Source organism: Cydia amplana, chromosome Z, assembly GCF_948474715.1.
Source record: "Cydia amplana chromosome Z, ilCydAmpl1.1, whole genome shotgun sequence".
Taxonomy (NCBI): Eukaryota; Metazoa; Arthropoda; class Insecta; order Lepidoptera; family Tortricidae; genus Cydia; species Cydia amplana.
This window is the reverse complement of record NC_086096.1, coordinates 20,268,764-20,289,127: the sequence shown is the minus strand read 5'-3', so window position 1 is coordinate 20,289,127 and position 20,364 is coordinate 20,268,764. Positions and strand designations below refer to the sequence as shown.

At 36.9% G+C, this 20,364-nt stretch overlaps 1 protein-coding gene across 1 annotated transcript; it reads left to right on the top strand.

Moving 5' to 3' along the window:
• Nucleotides 1-16,201: 16,201 nt before the first annotated feature.
• Nucleotides 16,202-19,394, top strand: LOC134661630 (uncharacterized). The gene is made up of 2 exons (XM_063517771.1): nucleotides 16,202-16,266; nucleotides 18,160-19,394. Exon 2 carries the CDS (start codon nucleotides 18,501-18,503, stop codon nucleotides 19,392-19,394), a length of 894 nt encoding a protein of 297 aa, XP_063373841.1. The 5' UTR covers nucleotides 16,202-16,266; nucleotides 18,160-18,500.
• The last annotated feature ends 970 nt before the right edge of the window (nucleotides 19,395-20,364 follow it).

Genomic DNA, 20,364 nt, shown 5'->3' with positions numbered 1-20,364 from the left:
CATTAACATGAACATAATTAGTTGTTATAATTTTATCAAAAAATAAAACAAACGAGCAAGGATAACTGTAATAATGGCAAACCAATTTTGACGGAAATTTGAAAAAATGTTGTCTGGTTGGTTAAGTTGGACTACAAATGTGACTGGTGAGGTGAAGTCAACAAATTGGATAAAATTATTGCCAACCTTGAGTGTGAAATAAAATTATTGCAGATGGCGGCATTGATTCTTTATTGTTGTAATAGCTTTTAGGACATATCTGGTATTCCAGTGAGCCTTTTTAATTCCCCTTTTTAATAAAACTATATATTTTTAAGCGATTCATATCCAATACCGGGATCCCGGGATCCCGGTATTGATGAAGACAGTTTCGGTATTAATACCGGTATTGTGAGAAGTCCGGTATTTGGAAGCCCTACTCTTAACTCAACTCTGCAGCACACCTACATGTCCGCACTCATAAGCAGCACACCTACATGTCCGCACTCATAAGCAGCACACCTACATGTCCGCACTCATAAGCAGCACACCTACATGTCCGCACTCATAAGCAGCACACCTACATGTCCGCACTCATAAGCAGCACACCTACATGGCTTCACACACTACAAACTCAAATCTATAAACTCAAAACTCTTTAATAGATCTCAATGTGGTTTGTTTATCCTGATATATGTCCAAATCACGTATCATAGAATCAACTAGGCTATAGTGTACACTTAATATTGAATTAATTTAAAAAAAAAACTCAAAGTATTTAACCGAACTGGCGTGTTATACCGTCGACGACTCTGTAGGGTAGCCAACCCGATCACATAAAAATAATCAGATAAGTATTTGTAAAATTTATATTAAAAATGTTAATTAATTAGTAATAATTTAGTTTAATTATTTATTATATTGTAAAATGACATACCACTTACAAGTTGACTAACTACATCACTACCACCTACATAGATAACTGGCCATTAGATCTGGTTATAGTATACCACCTACATGGTGACTAATTTCTCTATTACCCACCCACATACATAGGCAACTGGCCATTAGATCTGGTTATAGTACACCACCTAAATACATGGTGACTAACTTCACTATTACCCACCTACATACATAGGTAACTAGACATTAGATTTAGTTAAGTACACCACCTACATGGTGACTAACTTCACTATTACCCACCTACATACATAGGGAACTAGACATTAGATCTGGTTATAGTACACCACCTACATGGTGACTAACTTCACTATTACCCACCTACATACATAGGTAACTAGACATTAGATCTGGTTATAGTACACCACCTACATGGTGACTAACTTCACTATTACCCACCTACATACATAGGTAACTAGACATTAGATCTGGTTATAGTACACCACCTACATGGTGACTAAATTCATTATTACCAATGATCGGAATAGGTAGTGCCATTTGGGGTGAATGACCTCAAACATTGTACTTAACATGGATAAGACTCCGGATTCCAAGACTCTTATTTTTAGGGTTCCGTATCTCAAAAGGTAAAAACGGAACCCTAATAGGATCACACGTGCGTCTGTCTGTCCGTCCGTCTGTCACAGCCTATTTTCTCCGAAACTACTGGACCAAAAGATGAAACTTGGCACACATGTGTAAGTTTGTGACCCAAAGATGGAAGTGTAACGTAAATAAAGGAATTTTAAATACGGAGGCCATTTTTGGGGACTAAATGAGAAAATTTTAAAATAAAAAATTCACACTATATCGTGTTACATATCAAATGAAAGAGATCATTGTAAGGATTTCAAATATAATTTATTTATAATTTTTTTATTTAATAGTTTAGCAGTTATTCAAGAAAATAGGCAAAAAATTACCATAACCCCTTATCTCCGAAACTACTGGGTCTAAAATTTTGAAAAAAATACACAAAATAGTTCTTTACCTATAGATGACAGGAAAACCTATTAGAAATGTGCAGTCCAGTGTGAGTCGGACTTAATGTACGGAACCCTTGGAACGCGAGTCCGACTCGCACTTGGCCGGTTTTTTTTCACAAAATTTATTTCTTGGCATGTCTTTAATTGAAGTAGGTAATATGAAATCCCGGGGTGAAAAGGTATATCCATACTAAGCTTACGCACCGAAGTCCCGTGAAATGGCACTACCAATTCCGATCACTGATTATTACCCACCTACATACATAGGTAACTAAGACATTAGATCTGGTTAAGTACATCACCTACATGGTGCACATACATAACAGCCAATTCAACATTGAAATTTTAAATTTTAATTGTTGCTATCCAACCACCTACATGCCACTCATACATACTAATGACAACGTGTGATTAAGCCCTTGGGAGCTGACAGGTTAATAGAGTCCTTTTATTCATTTCGGGAACTAATCATGACTTTACTATTAGATCATTTAGCTCATACTATGTAATAGATTAAGTTCAGTATTCGAAACTCAAGTATAGGATGTAGGTACACGTAAACACTTGATTTAACGACAGTACGTATTTTAACTAAATCTGCATAACAACCGAGCACGTTTATACTTAAAAACATACTACTACACTGTACAGCCTAATCGTAAGTATTCAAATTCTAAGACAACTTGTAACCACGGCCTAAAAATAACATGACTCTTGTAAAAAAAATAAGGTTTTCAACCCGCTCAATGCCTGTATCGATTTTGATTAGTAGCAGATTTATAAATTACGTAACACGTCTGCATTTGTTACTTCAACTTAACCATGATCGCGTATCTACATATTCTCAATCAGGCTTTAAGATTATAAGCATTATTACAACTTAAAACTTACTACCACAACGTCCGAGTATATAAAACATGTATATGTATACTAGGTACTCACACGTTCTAGTCCTTTTATGGGCGCCGTTGACCACCACTTCTGACTTGTGATGAATCAAAGTCCTTGGTACAATCATTTACTTTTAATTTACTCCGACTAGTTACTTCTACGTACACTCTTAAACAATCTTAAGTTCACAAGCAGTAACCTTCGTGCTAAATTTAGTGTTATTCGTTCCAGCGCCGAGCGATAATGAATCTTCCACCCCATGGTACATTCTATTTATACTCTTTTATCATTACAATCTGCGGGTAGGAGAGAAGGGTCATTTTCGCGACTACCGACAGATTAATTAGCAAATATTCGGGTATACACAGATCATATTTTTAATCACTACCTACTGAATGCCATCATTTTAACCTAACTCACACTAAATAATTATAATTTATTCTCGAAATCTTATGAAATATCACACTAATAACCAAAGCCAACATCAAACCATTTTATCACTTTTATCAGTATGACTAAAAGGATTAAGTATTCTAAGTTATACCATTTTATGCTTTTCTTTATATTTGCGATTGTTGTGCTTGAATACCAAATAGGTTTATATACTTAATATGTATTTTATACTCTATGGTCTGTAGCTATTTGAATTCTTGTGTTCCAATAAAAATATATGTCGTCGTGGCTCATGATCCTTGCGTTTCACTTCTATAAAAGGTTATGGGTCTTATAAATAGCGAAATAAATCGGGAATAAGTGGTGTAGTGGTGCCAGTGTGTTATCGGAGCAGTTTAGCAGTGGTCGATAATGGGTTCCGCGAATTATCTAGTGAATGTACCGAAGTTAAAGGGGCGCGAAAACTATGGGGAGTGGACTTTTGCTGCGGAAAATTTTCTTGTGTTGGAGGGGATGCGACATTGCATTATACCAGAAGCCACCAAGAAAGTAGAAGACGCTGATGATGCAAAAACAAAAGCAAAGTTAATCATGACCATTGACTCGGCGTTGTTTATACATATAAAAAGTGTGAAGACGTCTAAAGAACTATGGGATAAGCTGAAGGCTTTATTTGATGATAAAGGATTTGCGAGACGGATTAGCCTCCTGCGCAATTTAACATCAATTCGCCTAGAAAGCAGCAGTTCCATGACTTCATATGTGAGTCAGATAGTCGAGACCGGACAGAAACTAAGCGGTACCGGATTCGCTATCAGTGATGAATGGATCGGATGCTTATTATTAGCAGGAATAACAGAAAAATACTCTCCTATGATAATGGCTATTGAGCATTCCGGGATAACAATTTCAACCGATGTCATAAAGACAAAATTGCTAGACATGGAAACAGATTCAAATTCCGAACATTCTGAAGTTTCCGGCGCGCTCGCTAGTGCGCAGAAGTGGCAACCTAAAAATAAAAATGCGCAGTCTATGCCAAGCGGAAGCGGCGCGGTAAAAAAAGATGGCGGCTCCAAGTCTCACATTCGATGTCACAAGTGTCACAATCTCGGCCATTACAAGAATCAGTGCACTTACAATGAAAAAAATGCCGCGAGTGATAAGAAAACCACGCGAAAGCAAACGCATGCGTTTAGTGCTGTATTCTTGAGCAGAACTTTTAGTAAATATGATATATATGTGGACTCGGGGGCTAGCGGACATTTGTTTACAAACAAAGAATGGTTGAAAAATATTGTGTATCATGGCGATAAGGAGATTATTGTTGCAAATAATCAGAAGATGACAGTTTTATGCACCGGCGACTGCGATTTAGTTACAAAAACGGATGCATTTGAGTTCGATGTAACAGTTAAAAACGTAGAGTGTGTTCCCGAGCTGGCCACAAACTTGTTGTCAGTCAGCCAACTTATAAAGAACGGCAACGAAGTTTTGTTTTCCAAGACTGGCTGCAGAATTGTCAACACAAATGGTGAGGTAGTGGCAGAGGCAGTATTACAGAATGGAGTCTACAGATTGATAATGCCAGATAGTGCATTTGCAGCTCCAGTAATGGTTTTCAGGAACACATGGCATAAAAGATTATCTCATATATGCAACAATTACTTAAACAAAATGCCTGACGCGGTTATCGGCTTGAAGTTAGATGATAAACCGCAGATAAGTAAAGCCTCATGTACAGTTTGTTGTGAAGGCAAGCAGAGTCGGCTTCCATTTAATCACAAGGGTACAAGGAGTGAGGAGGTACTACAGCTAGTACATATGGATATATGTGGCCCTATGGAACAGATGTCTATGGGTGGCTCCAGATTTTTCCTATTATTTGTGGATGATTACAGCCGGATGACCTTTGTGTACTTCCTTAGACACAAAAGTGAAGCTTTAGATAAATTTAAGGAATTCAAGATGATGGCAGAAAACCAGACTAACAAAACTATCAAAGCGATTCGAAGTGATCAAGGCAAAGAGTTTTGTAACCGTGAGTTTGACCTTTTCCTTAAAAAACATGGCATTATTCATCAGAAAACAAATGCTTACACGCCTGAGAGTAACGGATTCTGTGAGCGAAGGAACCGTTCGGTTGTGGAGAAAGCTAAATGTATGCTATTCGAGGCTAAGCTGGGAAAGGAGTTCTGGGCTGAAAGTACTCACACAGCTGTATACTTGCAGAACCGCATTATAGCAGCAGGACTCAATAACAAGACACCATTTGAAATGTGGACAGGTGACAAGCCCGATGTCAGCCATTTAAGAATATTTGGCAGTCCCGTGATGGTACATGTAGCTAAAGAGAAGCGATTAAAGTGGGATCGGAAGGCAGTCAAGCATATTCTAGTGGGATACCCTGATGGAATCAAAGGTTACCGAGTGTACAACCCTGAAACTAAGCGTATTACAACAAGCAGAGATGTAGTCATAATGGAAGATGAGATGACTGATGTTGTATTACCAATTACTGAACTAACCGAACCTGAAAAGGTGGAGGAGGATGTTGTCTCAGATGAGAGTTCAGTTTCAGTGGGGGAACCTACTTCATTGACAGAAGAGGAATATGTCACAGATAAGACTTTGACAGAAGATGAGTATTTCACAGATAAGACAGTTACCGAGCCTGAAGATGACTCGTATATTCCAAGTAGTGAAAACGAGGACACAGATGAAACCACTAATCAACTGAGAAAGTCTACTCGGATAAGGAAAGCTCCAGATTTTTATGGCGTTGCTAACAAATGCCAGGTGGCAGATGTCCTAGATGACGCTAGTGGCTTGACACTGAAGGAAGCCTTCAAGTGGACCAGAGAAGGACCAGTGGCTCAAGGCTGTAGATGAAGAACTCCAGTGTTTCGAGCAGAATAAAGCATGGGAGCTAGTTGATATTCCAAAGAGTGGCACAGTGGTAAGATGCAAGTGGGTCCTGAAGAAGAAATATGACAGTGACAACAATGTTCGTTTTCGTGCGAGGTTGGTAGCTAAGGGCTTCATGCAGAAACAAGGTATGGACTATACTGATACTTTTTCGCCAGTAGTTAGGCATACAACCTTGCGAATGTTATTTGCTTTGTCTGTTCAGCTTGGTTTTGACATAACTCACCTTGATGTTGTAACAGCGTTCTTGAATGGGGATCTTGAGGAAACGCTTTACATGCAGCAACCAGAAGGTTTTTCTAACATGCAGAGTAATAAAGTATTAAAGCTAAAGAGAGCCATATATGGGCTAAAGCAGTCCTCAAGAGCCTGGTACAAGAAGGTGGATCAGAGTCTTATTGAGATGGGTTATAGGAGGTCAAAACTGGAACCCTGTCTTTATACAAAGAATAAGGGTGAATTAAAAATGATTATTGCTTTGTATGTCGATGATTTCTTTATATTTTCGAATGACAGTGTTGAAACTGATAACTTGAAAAGTGCTTTAGCTTCCAGATTTAAGATTAAGGACTTAGGTGAAGTTAGGCAATGTCTAGGTATGACTGTAAGTGTAGACAAGACTAACGGGGTCATTGCACTTAGTCAAGAAAATTACATTAACCAACTGTTAGACCGTTTTCAGATGACTGATTGCAAGACTGCTGACAGTCCCTTAGAGCCTAAATTGAATATTAGCGGTACTAAAAGTGATTGTGACAAAAAGATACCTTATCAACAGCTTGTTGGCAGCCTTATGTATCTTGCTGTGCTCACAAGGCCAGATATAGCTTTTGCAGTAGGTTATTTAAGCCAATTCAATAACTGCTTTAATAATGAAACTTGGACTTATGCTAAAAGAGTGCTGAGGTATCTCAAGAAAACTAAGCATGTAGGTCTTAAATATTGTAAGACAGGTAATTCCCAGCTAGTTGGCTTTGTAGATGCTGATTGGGGCAACAATTCGGCAGATAGGCGTTCTTACACTGGTATGTGTTTTACCATGTCGGGGGGTGCGGTTTCTTGGGAAACTAAAAAACAGAAGACTGTCGCTTTGAGCTCTACTGAAGCTGAGCTGATGGGAATCACCGAAGCCTGTAGGGAGGCTATATATTTGCGTAATTTGTTAAATGAAATTACAAATATAATTTACACTGTTGATGTATTTAATGACAACCAGGGTGCAATTAAGTTGTCATATAACAATGTTTTTAGCAAACGCACCAAACATATTGAAATGCGATATTTTTTCTGTCGTGATTGTATTAATGATAAGATAGTTAATCTTAAATACTTAGAAACGACAGAGATGCCAGCAGACATTCTGACCAAGAGTTTATCTGGAACTAAACATAGTTATTTGATGAAGAAGTTAGGTTTGTGTTGAATGTTTATTTGATTTGTTGGTCAAAAGGGTATTTATAGTATTTGGTATTAGTGGGGGTGTTGTGCTTGAATACCAAATAGGTTTATATACTTAATATGTATTTTATACTCTATGGTCTGTAGCTATTTGAATTCTTGTGTTCCAATAAAAATATATGTCAGTCGTGGCTCATGATCCTTGCGTTTCACTTCTATAAAAGCGATTATTCTTAATGTAACTTCTTCATATTAGCAATTCCGCATTCGTTTTTCTTCGCAGTCAGTAACTTTGTACAAACACTATTCAATAGTGCACAGTATTATTTCTTCACGTCTACTTACCTACTTTTTACTACAATTTACTTTATTCACAGTCGGTATTTTAATACAAACGCGTTTCCACCTATTCACGATTGTGCACAATATGAATTTTTCACATTTGTATTCTCTCACATTGCCCCTGTCAACCTGGTACTTAGTTACCATGGTAAACTTGCCACCTTGACATCTTACTACCTTTTGTCACGTTATCCTCGCGATAATAAATCTTATATAACTTGTCACGTTATTAACTTTTCACTTGATATTATGTAATTCGTAACAGTCATAATTAGCCTGCTGATATTTTTCCATGACAGGTCGAAATATAGAGAATGGACCAGTGTGCCAATTGTGTGGTCTTGTTGCGCATAATGACTGTAAGTATTATTTATTAAATTGCTGATTGCAATAGTGCTAATGTCATTTTTATCTTTTATTCGTAGTTGCGCGAGTCGAGATTTAAGTATGAGTTTCTAATTTTTAAAATAACCGTAGTGGCTCTAATTGAAAAAGACAGTGGTCTCTCGGAAACCCATTTTACTAGCAGGTAGGTATACATACATCTGTATCTGTAACATTGACATAACCCTAAATTAACGGAATATGCCCATGACAAAAACAAAAAAAGAATTATAACACGTAGATATTGAAAAGTGTCCAAATACGAATGTGTTTGAATAATTCATTGGCGGAGATACGATCCAAGCCACCGCGGTGCAATAAAAATGTCGGATTGAATTTTTATTACAAGTACTAGCAAAGTCGAGTAACTTTGCCATAGGTATCATCATTTTAATTAAGCAAATACCTAAATTTATGCTTTGGGTTCAATACACCAAAATTTCATTTACCTACTCATTCCTAGATCTCTTAACAGAATGCCTGTGTGTCAAAGGGCGTTTTCTAAAATAAATATTGAAAACCCGATTCTCACGGATCCTGGTGTTTTTGGGTTCTTTCAACTCAGAATCACTAGCATATTCAATCCTGATGATAAAAAAATGTCCCAAAAAATTGTATGAAAATTGTACATTCCACTACGTCACGTCCATACAAGTGAAACATTTTCTCATAATAAAACGTGACGTAATGGAATGGACATTTTGGGACATCTTTTTTTAATGGAAGGGTGGAGAGTGCTGTCGATTCTGAGTAGAATGAGCCCCAAAATGTCTGAAACCCAGAATGCCAATTGATACAAAAACATTGTAATATGGAAAACTACAAAAGTCGCAATAAAATAAAGCTTCGATTTAATTAATCACCGCCATTTACTCAGTCACATAGCTAATGTGATGTTAAACACTTCTGTTTTACTATAGGTACAGAACTAATTACTAGGTAGTCATTCCATTTGATATTCGACGTACGGGTCTACGGGTCTAATGAAAAATAAAAACATTGCGGAAATTAAAAGCAGCGAAACATTTGACCAATTTAGATAACCTTAAATCGGTGTAATAAATAATTTCGGAAATAACAGAACACATAGCCTGGAAAACGTGTTATTACCTCGAAAGCTTAGTTTTCTCGTCTATTATTATCCCTTTGTTAAGGCACGAACAAACAATTTACTATTGTCCTCATCCATATTGTGGAAAAACGGACTTAACTAAATCTTGAACAATGACATAAGGGGTCCTTCGACAGTATCATAGACTTAAAAACAACATTCATAATATTTATAGGAAAAGCCTTAGACGTACAAGCACAAGCTAAAAATAGGAAAGCCGATCCATAAATCAAACTGTTTAAAGTATGGCCGCTATTGCTATTAATTGTGCTTTTTAGTTTTACGGGTTTTAAAAAATTGCCTAACGTGGTAGAAAGAAAGTTGTCTCTCTACGTCTAAAGACCAGCACACACAGGGTAGTGTAGTGCCCCACTACTTATACTGCGCGAGATATCTGTGTTTTAGTACTGGTGGCGCTGTGAGCTGTAGAGCTCGCGATAAACTTAACAAAAGTAAAAATTTAAAATACTTCGTCGAGTCAATATCACAGCGAACTCACAATGGTCTTAAGTACCATAAACCCTTCTGGTGCTTAAGTCTTTTATGCCGACTTCCGCCATGTTGAAGTTTTTCCAAAAAATGAAACGACAGTGAAATATTTATTTAACTACCTAGTCACAAAATTTCATGAGAATCGGCTGAGAAATACGACCTGCAGTGAAGAACATTTGGACATTCTAAATAATGTTCGCCCAAGCTGAAACGTAAACGTTCGCTAACGCCCAGTATTTTATGGATTTAGACTTAAACCTGACATAGACTAGAACTGGATCCTGAATATTGAGCCCGGACTCGGACCAGAGGCGGATTCGGAACCAGATCCAGCCCTAGCCTGGACACCAACCGCACCTTTTTACCCGACTATTTCCGGAAAGGGTTATGATTTTAAGGACGCTAAATGTAAGAAACAAAAACATGCTTCCGTGCTTTAATAACCACCGACCTTCGTTTCTCGTTTAAGGTAACAACGAGCTCCCTGTTTTTGGATAGCACCTTTCAAAGCACTTTATCAAGTAAACAAAAAAGCTTACGACGCCTCGCATAGAATTTTATTTTGGCGTAGGGCTCCATAAGTGATGTTTTATAGGGTTCCGATACACATTGAAAGTGACAGGGACGGGTTTTTCTAAAATATTTTTTCTTGATCGTGTGATTTTTGTATGTATAGACAGGTGGAAATCGGCCTGTTTCGAGAAAAGTCGTCGACATCTCTTCTAAATACCTAAAACTGGTATGGATGTGTTCCTCGTGATCTCTAGAATACGAAATGATCGGTTTTAGTTTATGGAGTGGGGGACGGGTCGAAAAAAAGGGGGGCAAAGATGGCGGCCGACCATTATTGATATTTGTTCACATCTTGAGTCCTATCGGACCGATCGGTTCGTGTGAGGTGTCGTTTGAAAGAGTATTAAACGTGCTATTATTGTTTCATAATAACCGTAGTCATAACTGTAGTCGTTTACAAAATATTTTAAAATATTTGATTTTATACCGTGCATGGATGGCATAAGTACTGATTAAATATGCGCCTAACTCAATAAATTACAACAATACCGCAATTATTTTATTACAAAATATACGAGACATTTCATTAGCTTACCAAAAACATAAGTTTTATTGGCGTATGATATTATATAACCAATTACTAACGAATTTTGTTCAGCATGGGTCACTACGCACCGTTACGTAAATGGCGGGCGACCGACGTAAACTTTTCATTATTTCTCGGGTTCTATTTTATTGATCAATTGCTGATAGGTACCATTTGAAAGGTTATTAAACGTACAATAAATGGTTTCTAATAGCCGTAGTCATAACTTTAGTAATTTACAAAATATTTTAAAATATTTGATTTTTTTATCGTGCATGGATGGCATAAGTACTGATAAAATATGCGTCTAACTCAATAAATTATAACTTTACTCCAATAATACTCTTACAAAATGTACTTAAAATTTCATTAGCTTTCCAAAAATATAAGTTTTATTGGTGTATGATATTATATAACCAAGTAATTACGAATTTTGTTCAGCATGGGTCACTAAGCGCCGTCACGTAAATGGCAGGCGATCGGCGTCAACTTTTCATTATTTCTCGGGTTTTATTTTATTGATCAGTTCGTGATAGATACCATTTGAAAGAATATTAAACGTACTATAATTGGTTTTCAATAACTGTAGTCATAACTTTAGTTATTTTCAAAATAATTGAAAACATGATTTTTTACATAAGTACTGCTAAAACATGGTTCTAACTTAATAAATTATAACTTTATCGAAATTAATGTATTTACAAAATATACGAGACATTTCATTAGCTTTCCAAAAACATAAGATTGATTGGTGTAAGATATTATATAACCAAGTAATAATGAATTTTGTTCAGCATGGGTCACTGCGCACCGTCATATAAATCCCAACAAACAATTAGGCGACACTTAGCACCTATTTTCTTACCTAAAGACAGCCTGGCTCTAGAATAGCTACATCTATAGTCTTTGTTTAGAGTTTACAGGCTCTGGTGAGATAAAAGTGTTTAAAAGGTTCATCTAAAGATTTAAGATCGTCTACAGTAGCTGTTTTGGGCGCTATATTGCATGTTAAGCTGCTAGTATTATAGCTTATAGCTCAAAGTGAATTGAACAACCTTAACATCTATATGAGTAATAATCTGCAATTTGCACTTAAGGTTCTAAACGTGTGATAAAGCCTTCTACTTATAGCTTTTTATATCGCAATCGCTACTTAACTCTCTTGTATGACTTACAGTCGAACAGAGAAGTTATGAGTCGCTATTATAGATCTAAGATCATGTAGTTACAGACGAGCGTTATTTAAATACCGTAGTACATCTTATAACTGTCAATAGAGTCATACTTACAAGCTAAAACTACAATGCCAAACGCCAATGAATGAATAGGTAAGCAAAAACTATAAATTAGACCGTAAAATAAAATAGTAAATAAATATAATATAGATAGTTTACTCAATATTGACCTTATCTTACTATTACTATACTTAAAACCGGACTTCACGGATAGTTATTATGTGGACATACGCTGCTACTCAAATAGTAGTCACTTATTTTGCATCCTGGAGCGTGCGGCGACAAATATCTCTTTAACGCCACAAGCCTCAGATCTCACTAAAAAGGTGATTTTAAATTATTAACTACGGAGTGGGTTTGAAAACGTTTTACGTGTAGACGCGTGAGTCAAATAACAACACAGATATTAAGTACTTCATATGCAGTGGTTTTGCAATCATGAAAGCTACGAACTTAACGATGTTATGAACCTAGAACTGGGCTTTTGTCAAAAGAGTCAAACTATACTTAAGTTTCCTGTGATAAAAAAACAAAACAAACAAACCATCATTTATATCGATATTTTATCATTTTGGATACCTACATTATAAAATGTACTGTCAAACAATAATATAGAATGCTGCTGGTCTACCAGGCGCTCGCCGCGCCGTGTGTTTGCTTGCTTGGCGAAATTGGTCCTGGCATACCTACATATATGTTTATAGTTGTACGGTAACTAAACAATATTTTTGGAAAGTTAATAAATAGTTTGCTGATTTTACTCTAAAAATTTCACGCTATATTTACTACATTATCTCTTTCTCAAATTATTTCAGTCACTAAGCAAACCTCTAAGGTAAAAATTAAACATTTTCTTGAATATTTTTAAAATGGTTATTTTGGGCCTCAGATTTCAAACAATCGAGTATTTAATATGCTTGCAAATGGTATCCACCATGTATCAGAAAAATAGAACCTGAAATATAATGAAAACTCAACGATGGCTGGGCTCCATTTACGTGACGGTGCACAGTACCCATGCTGAACAAAATTCATGATTACTTAGTTATACAACATTATAAAGCAATAAAACTTATATTTTTGGATAGCTCATAAAATTTCCCGTATATTTTGAAAATATTTATTGCGGTAATGTTATAATCTATTGAGTTAGAAGCATGTTTTACCAGTACTTATGTCCATGCACGGTAAAAATCATATATTTTCAATTATTTTGTAAATGACTACGGTTATTAGAAACCAATTATTGTACATTTAACATTCTTTCTAATGGTATCCATCACCAATTGATCAGTAAAATAGAACCCGAGAAACAATGAACAGTTGAGGTCGGTCGCCCGCCATTTACGTGACGGTGCGTAGTGACCCATGCTGAACAAAATTCATCATTACATGGTTATATAATACCATACACCAATAAACCTTATGTTTTTAGAAAGCTAATGAAATTTCTCGTATATTTTGTAATAACATTAATTGCGGTAAAGTTATAATTTATTGAGTTAGACGCATGTTTTGTCAGTACTTATGCCATCCATGCACGGTAAAAAATCATATATTTTAAAATATTTTCTAAACGACTACAGTTATGACTACAGTTATTATGAAGCAATAATAGCACGTTTAATACTCTTTCAAACGACACCTGAAACGAACCGATCGGTCCCATAGGACTCAAGATGTGAACAAATATCAATGCTGGTCGGCCGCCCACATTCCCCCCCTTTTTATCGACACGTCCCCCTCTCCATAAACTAAAACCGGTCAATTCGTATTCTAGAGACCACGAGGAACACATCCATACCAGTTTTAGGTATTTAGAAGAGATGTCTACGAAAATCGTGAAGGAGACGACTTGTGTTTAATTTAACTCCAGACTAGTAAGTGATGAAGAAGGAATACATTTTACGGGTTCTCTAATATGTTCTCACTGCTGAGGTGAAAAGTTTTGTGAACTACACGAGATCAAATTTATTTACATCTCGTGCGCTTTTGAGTCCCTTACTACGCTCAAGATTCTAAATTAGATCCACTCGCTACGCTCGTGAATCTAGTATAGAATCTTTCGCTTGCACGGGACTCAAAATAAGCACTCGAAGAAATATCAAACTTTGATCTCTTGTTGTACAAATAACTATTGTACTCCCATCATCACTAACTTTAACAAGATTAATATCAAAAACTAATTTAAAGCCTGGCATCAACGAAAATCTATTTAACCAGTTAAAAGAGAAAATAACAAAAATGAAACCAGACGACAAAATTTGCGTAATACTTCTATTCGATTAGATGTCCATTGCTCCACATTTTGATTAGGTACAACTTACGAAAAGATTCCATTGGTGGGTTTGTGAGCAATGGAGGGCAAACAGTTAAAAATATTTCGGACCATGCATGAGTATTCATGATACGAGGAGTAATGTGCAACTACAAGCAGCCCGTGGCCTACACATTTTGCTCAGGGAGCACGAACAAAGCAGAATTATCAAAAATGATCAAATGTGTAATTAGGAAACTGCACACCACGCGTAGCACCTACGCGTAGTAGCAACTGTTTGTGACCAAGGGGCGACATTAGTGCTATAAACAAACATCCTTATTAATTATAGTAAGGCAGAATATTTAAGAAACAATTCCCAACTTCATGAGATCTTTTTAGTGGACAAAAATGAGGTCATTCCATTGTTCGACCCACCTCACCTCATAAAAGGTATCCAAAATAATTTGATGGAAAAGGACCTAACATGCACTATTGATGGGGAGATGAGATGCCGCTTGGCACGATTGTTCCTAAGGTCAATTAAAGCTGATTTGGCCCGGTAGCCATGACATCGTACCGTGCATGCCTACCCCCCCAAAAGGGAGGAGGAAGGGTCGGATCCCCAGGTCCAATAGGGATGTTGACATAAATCGCGAATATATAACATGTTATGTTTTTACCATAGCAGGGAATATTAGAATGCGGAAAATCATATTTTGCAAGTGTAAATATTCGTAATAAATTAATTTAAAATACTGAAATTTATTTTTGTAATTGTACATTTATATAGGTACTTAACTTCGAGTGTACCCTAAAAATCCTCGACCTGTATTCTTTTCGTGATAACTTTAATAAGTGATGGACTTTTAAAATTAAGGTGAGCCCCATGTTTTCAACCAACAAGACAAACGAAAAAGACTGCAGGCTACACAAGTGCTACTATTGGATATCTAGCAGGTCAGCTAAATTCAATGAATAGTGCACTGCCGCTAGTGCTGAGTTATGGGAATATAGTTCAGATCCGGAAACCGCTACGAACTTTTAGTATGTTGTTGGGCATGGTATTTAGTCTCCAAAACTGCCGGGAGACAGCGGCGCCGGCCATCTACTTCAGCGGAATGACGTCATCAAAATGACTCCCGCCTTGTTGCGAATATTGCATATTGCACCCAAAATATGCATTGCACATACACGTCAATTAAAGTCAATTAAATATGCTTTAATTTAATTTATACACTGTGTACCAAAATATATAACAGTTTAAGTGCAATTCGCAAAGAAATAAAAATGATGTAAAAAAATATTCGATTATTTTGGTTTCACAACCAAACCAGGACGTTAAAGCAATGTACTATAACATTAAAGATGACGTCTAAAGCCTTACATATGTCATGATTTTTGTGTTTGCATTGAATTTAAGCTAACGCGTTTATGATTTCTTGTGAACGCAGTGTTAACATAAACACAATTAAAAGGCAACACCCAACAGATAGTCATCATACGTTTTGAACGTACCAATAATTGATATTATACTGGCAACACTGAACTTTTCCTGAATATGATTGGGTCAAACTTACCAATGGGAATGTTGCTAAACTCTGATTGGTCAGGTTTGACAGTTAGCATCAACCACTCAGCAATGGTTAATTGCCCGCCATTTTTAGACATGGCGGCTAGCAAGTTGGGTGTCGTTAGGACATTCGAGGTAGAACCATCAAGCTGTACAGTCAAGAGGAAGTCTAGTTCACAACATCTCAGAAGTGTCCAGAACCTGCCTACATGGTGGATATACTTACTACAGAGTTTACGTAAGTACTGTTTCAACTATCCTGATACACAATTATACATTGTTAATCCATAGTGTTTCGATAATTTAATAGTAACGGTTTTAGATGTTGAGAAACATCGGTAATTTAGCTAAATTCTTTACAGCATTCGAAATACATGCAAAGTGAATAGTAAATTCGGGTATTTTTCTTTGTTCGTTCATTCTCTGACTACCTACAAAAAAAACTATATGGATAAGATTCCATTGAGTCTTTTGCCCAGTTTGTTTTATTTAATAGGTTTGAATTTATAAATATCTAAATAGCAGGTATAGCCCCGATATAAGTAATTCATTCATTCATTCATTTTCGAACAATAAGTCCATAGGTACTTTTGTGAATTACACTACAAATGAAAGTTAATCACGGTAGAAATGCAAGGATTTGTATTTCATAGTTGCTTCAATCGATTCAAGTAAAGATATTTCAGATACACATTAAGATTGTATAAAAGTTCGCAACACGTTTGTACAATATTTTGTTAACGGGTCTAGATGTTAAATTTCAAATTTACGTGAGAATGTTTGATTTTATGTTCGTATTTACATGATGCTTCTCATAGCAATTAATGATCAATGACAATGCGGATAAAGATAACCAGTAGAACTCGGACCTTCGTCTACACCCGTTGTTATCATGGACACGTAGTTCAAGTTATATTAGACTCGTGAGGTCAGTTTTATTAAGTAAAGAGTGTGAATAGCATATCTGGGGCTTGTTTCAAGACGCGAGTGTTCGTCTAGATTTTTGTTTATGGACGTAAGCGTGCGTCTAGATTTGTGTTTGATGACGTGAGCGTGCGTCTAGATTTTTGTTTGAGGACGTGAGCGTGCGTCTAGATTTGTGTTTGATGACGTGAGCGTGCGTCTAGATTTGTGTTTGATGACGTGAGCGAGCGTCTAGATTTTTGTTTGAGACGTGAGCGTGCGTCTAGATTTTTGTTTCGAGACGTGAGCGTGCGTCTAGATTTTTGTTTGAGACGTGAGCGTGCGTCTAGATTTTTGTTTGAGACGTGAGCGTGCGTCTAGATTTTTGTTTGAGACGTGAGCGTGCGTCTAGAGTTTTGTTTGAGGACGTGAGCGTGCGTCTAGATTTTGTTTAAGACGTGAGCGTGCGTCTAGATTTGTGTTTGGTGACGTGAGCGTGCGTCTAGATTTTTGTTTGAGGACGTGAGCGGGCGTCTAGATATTATTAATTTTATGATGACGTCAGAGAGTCTAGATTTTTGTATGAGAATGTGACTAAGTACAGTCTGGGATTTATGAGATGTGAGGAGCGCCAGAAAGTATGATGTTGGCACTTCATTGAAGATACTTACCAAGATTGTCTAAGTTAGCTAGTTTAGCTAACGGTAGTGGCAAGATGTACGGTACGGATGTACGGATTAAGATTAACAGAACGATGTGTTTGAAATAGTCGTAATAACATAGAATAAGTTAGTGTATGTTAAAGATGCACTACTAAAGCTCCCGAGTACTATGTTATATATGAGAAATCGATTTGAGTTATGCTACGAGTTCTTTCGAAGGTCAAGCCTTATGGTTCTGTCTAGGCTGTGATGATGATGACGATGCTGATGATGATGAGGATGAGGATGAGTATGAGGATGCGTATGAGGATGAGTATGGGGATGAGTATGAGGATGAGTATGAGGATGAGTATGAGTATGAGGATGAGTATGAGTATGAGGATGAGTATGAGGATGAGTATGAGTATGAGGATGAGTATGAGGATGAGTATGAGGATGAGTATGAGGACGAGTATGAGGAAAGATACATAGTTTTGGGAACAATCTTACAAAAAAAAACATTCTCTTGCCCAAACTAAGCAAGCTTGTAGTTGATAAAAATACTTATGTTTATTTATTTGTTTTAGATCATGTCAAGAACATCTGCCTCCAGTGAGACTGCTAGGCGCCTTCCGTTGGTCCTAAGAAAAAACCGAATAATAAGTATGTCAAGTGAAAGCTCGGATGACGATATACCACCGATAATTGTTAGAAGACGTCACCGCTCCAACGGTAGCAATAATGACGATAATGATGGATTGAACACTAGCACGCGCGAGGGTACAAAGCGCAAACAAGACGTTGCAGATGAGGGCGCACATTCAATTCAAAGCGCCGTAAATCAGGAGGATCTGGTAGCACCGTCAACGTTAAAGATTTGATTGAAGCACTTAACAGCAGAAGTAAACCGTCCATTAGTTCTCATCAAATGTTGAATGCTTTACCGGAGTTCGATCCTGATAATAAGAGCCAAAATATCGAGATCTGGTTGCACAAGGTAAACGAGTACGCACGAATATATGAATGGAATGACGTCCAAACATCTCACTACGCGACGCAAAAGTTGGTCAGTACAGCTAAGAAATGGCTTTATTCGCTACCAAGCATGAATTTTACGTGGCCAGACTGGCAAGTAAAACTACGTCGTGCCTTTCCAATCGACGACAACTTTGCACTTATGTTGGAAGAAATGTTTGCTCGAAAAACTAAAGTCGATGAGAGTTTGCGCACATATTTCTACGACAAATTGATGCTGTTGAATAGATGCGAGATCACCGGGAAAAAGGCAGTAGATTGCCTTATTCACGGCATATCGGATGTATCGATGAGAAATAGTGCGCAGGCACTTAAATGCGTAGAGCCGGAAGACTTATTACAATATTTTGTAATTCAACAACCCGAAAAAGCCTTCTCATTCACACAAAAGAAACGGGGCTATGCTGAAGGAATGGAAAGAAGAATGTTTCGCAAGATACGTTGTTTTAACTGCGGTGTTGATGGACACACATCAAATAGATGTCCTCAGAAGAAAGAAATTTTGAATACGAAGTCGTCGATCTGCTTTAATTGTAAAGAAGAGGGACATCGATTTAGTAACTGTCCCAAGACACTTATGAAGTGTAAAGCTTGTGGCATGATTGGCCACAATGATCAAAACTGTCGGTTTCCCTCTTCTAAAAACGCAACGAAGACTGAAAAGGTGTTAAATATTGTTAGTTCTAATACCAATGAAAAATTTGTTAAAGAAATTGATGTTAACAATAAATCAGTACATGCTTACATTGACTTTGGTAGCGACTGTTATGAATTTAACCGAAGCTGAAAACTTAAAATTGGACAAAATGTTCTCTGATTTACCGGCAATAAAAGGATTTGGCAATTTCCTTGTAACACCCTTGCATAAATCCAAAGTGACAGTCCAGGTTGATGAAGTACGCGCTGAGGTCATAGTTTATGTAGTATCTGATAAATATTTAAATGTACCTGTACTAATAGGTCAAAATTTTACGGAATTGCCTCATGTGATAGTCGTTAAGGATAGCAAAAATTTGTTTTTCTTTAACAATCCTTCAGAAGAATCTGAGTCAGGATCGAGTTCTAACATTGTCAAGTTGGTAAACATTGATAATTTAACTCTGACTGGAATTCACTTTGTACCGGTACAGATTAATGAACCTTATAACGGTAATGTGTATGTGGAGGAACAATTGCGATTAGTTCCTGGTAAGGAGTATCGGGTACTCCAAGGCGCATATCAATTTAAAGACGGCATAAGTGAAATACTTGTTTCGAATATGACAAATGCTCCTGTAACTCTGAAAAAAGGCACATTGTTAAGTCGAGCTTTTCCGTTTAAGGAAGTCAATATGGTTGATGTAAGGCGAATCACAGGGAATAATAATGAAACTTTACCTCCGATTAACATAGACGAAATACAAGTGGGCCCGAATATAAACAACGAAACCAAGGTAAAGTTACATAGCTTGCTACAAAAATATCGGGAATGTTTCGCAAACTCACTAGATGAAATTGGTTGTGCTCCTAAAGAATTCGAGATGAAAATAGACCTGAAGGACGATAAACCGATTGCTTATCGACCATATAGGCTTTCTCATTCTGAAAGAGTTATGGTTAGAGAAACTATCTCAGATCTTCTTAAAAATGATATAATCAGGGAGTCTAGCTCGGACTATGCCAGTCCAATATTAATGGTTAGGAAGAAAAATAGAGACCAGAGATTGTGCGTTGATTACAGGGCATTAAATGCAAAAACTGTTAAAGACAGGTATCCA

Excerpts from the sequence above, each read along its gene's own strand:
- LOC134661630 (XM_063517771.1), top strand. The coding sequence starts at position 18,501 with ATGTTGAATGCTTTACCGGAGTTCGATCCTGATAATAAGAGCCAAAAT.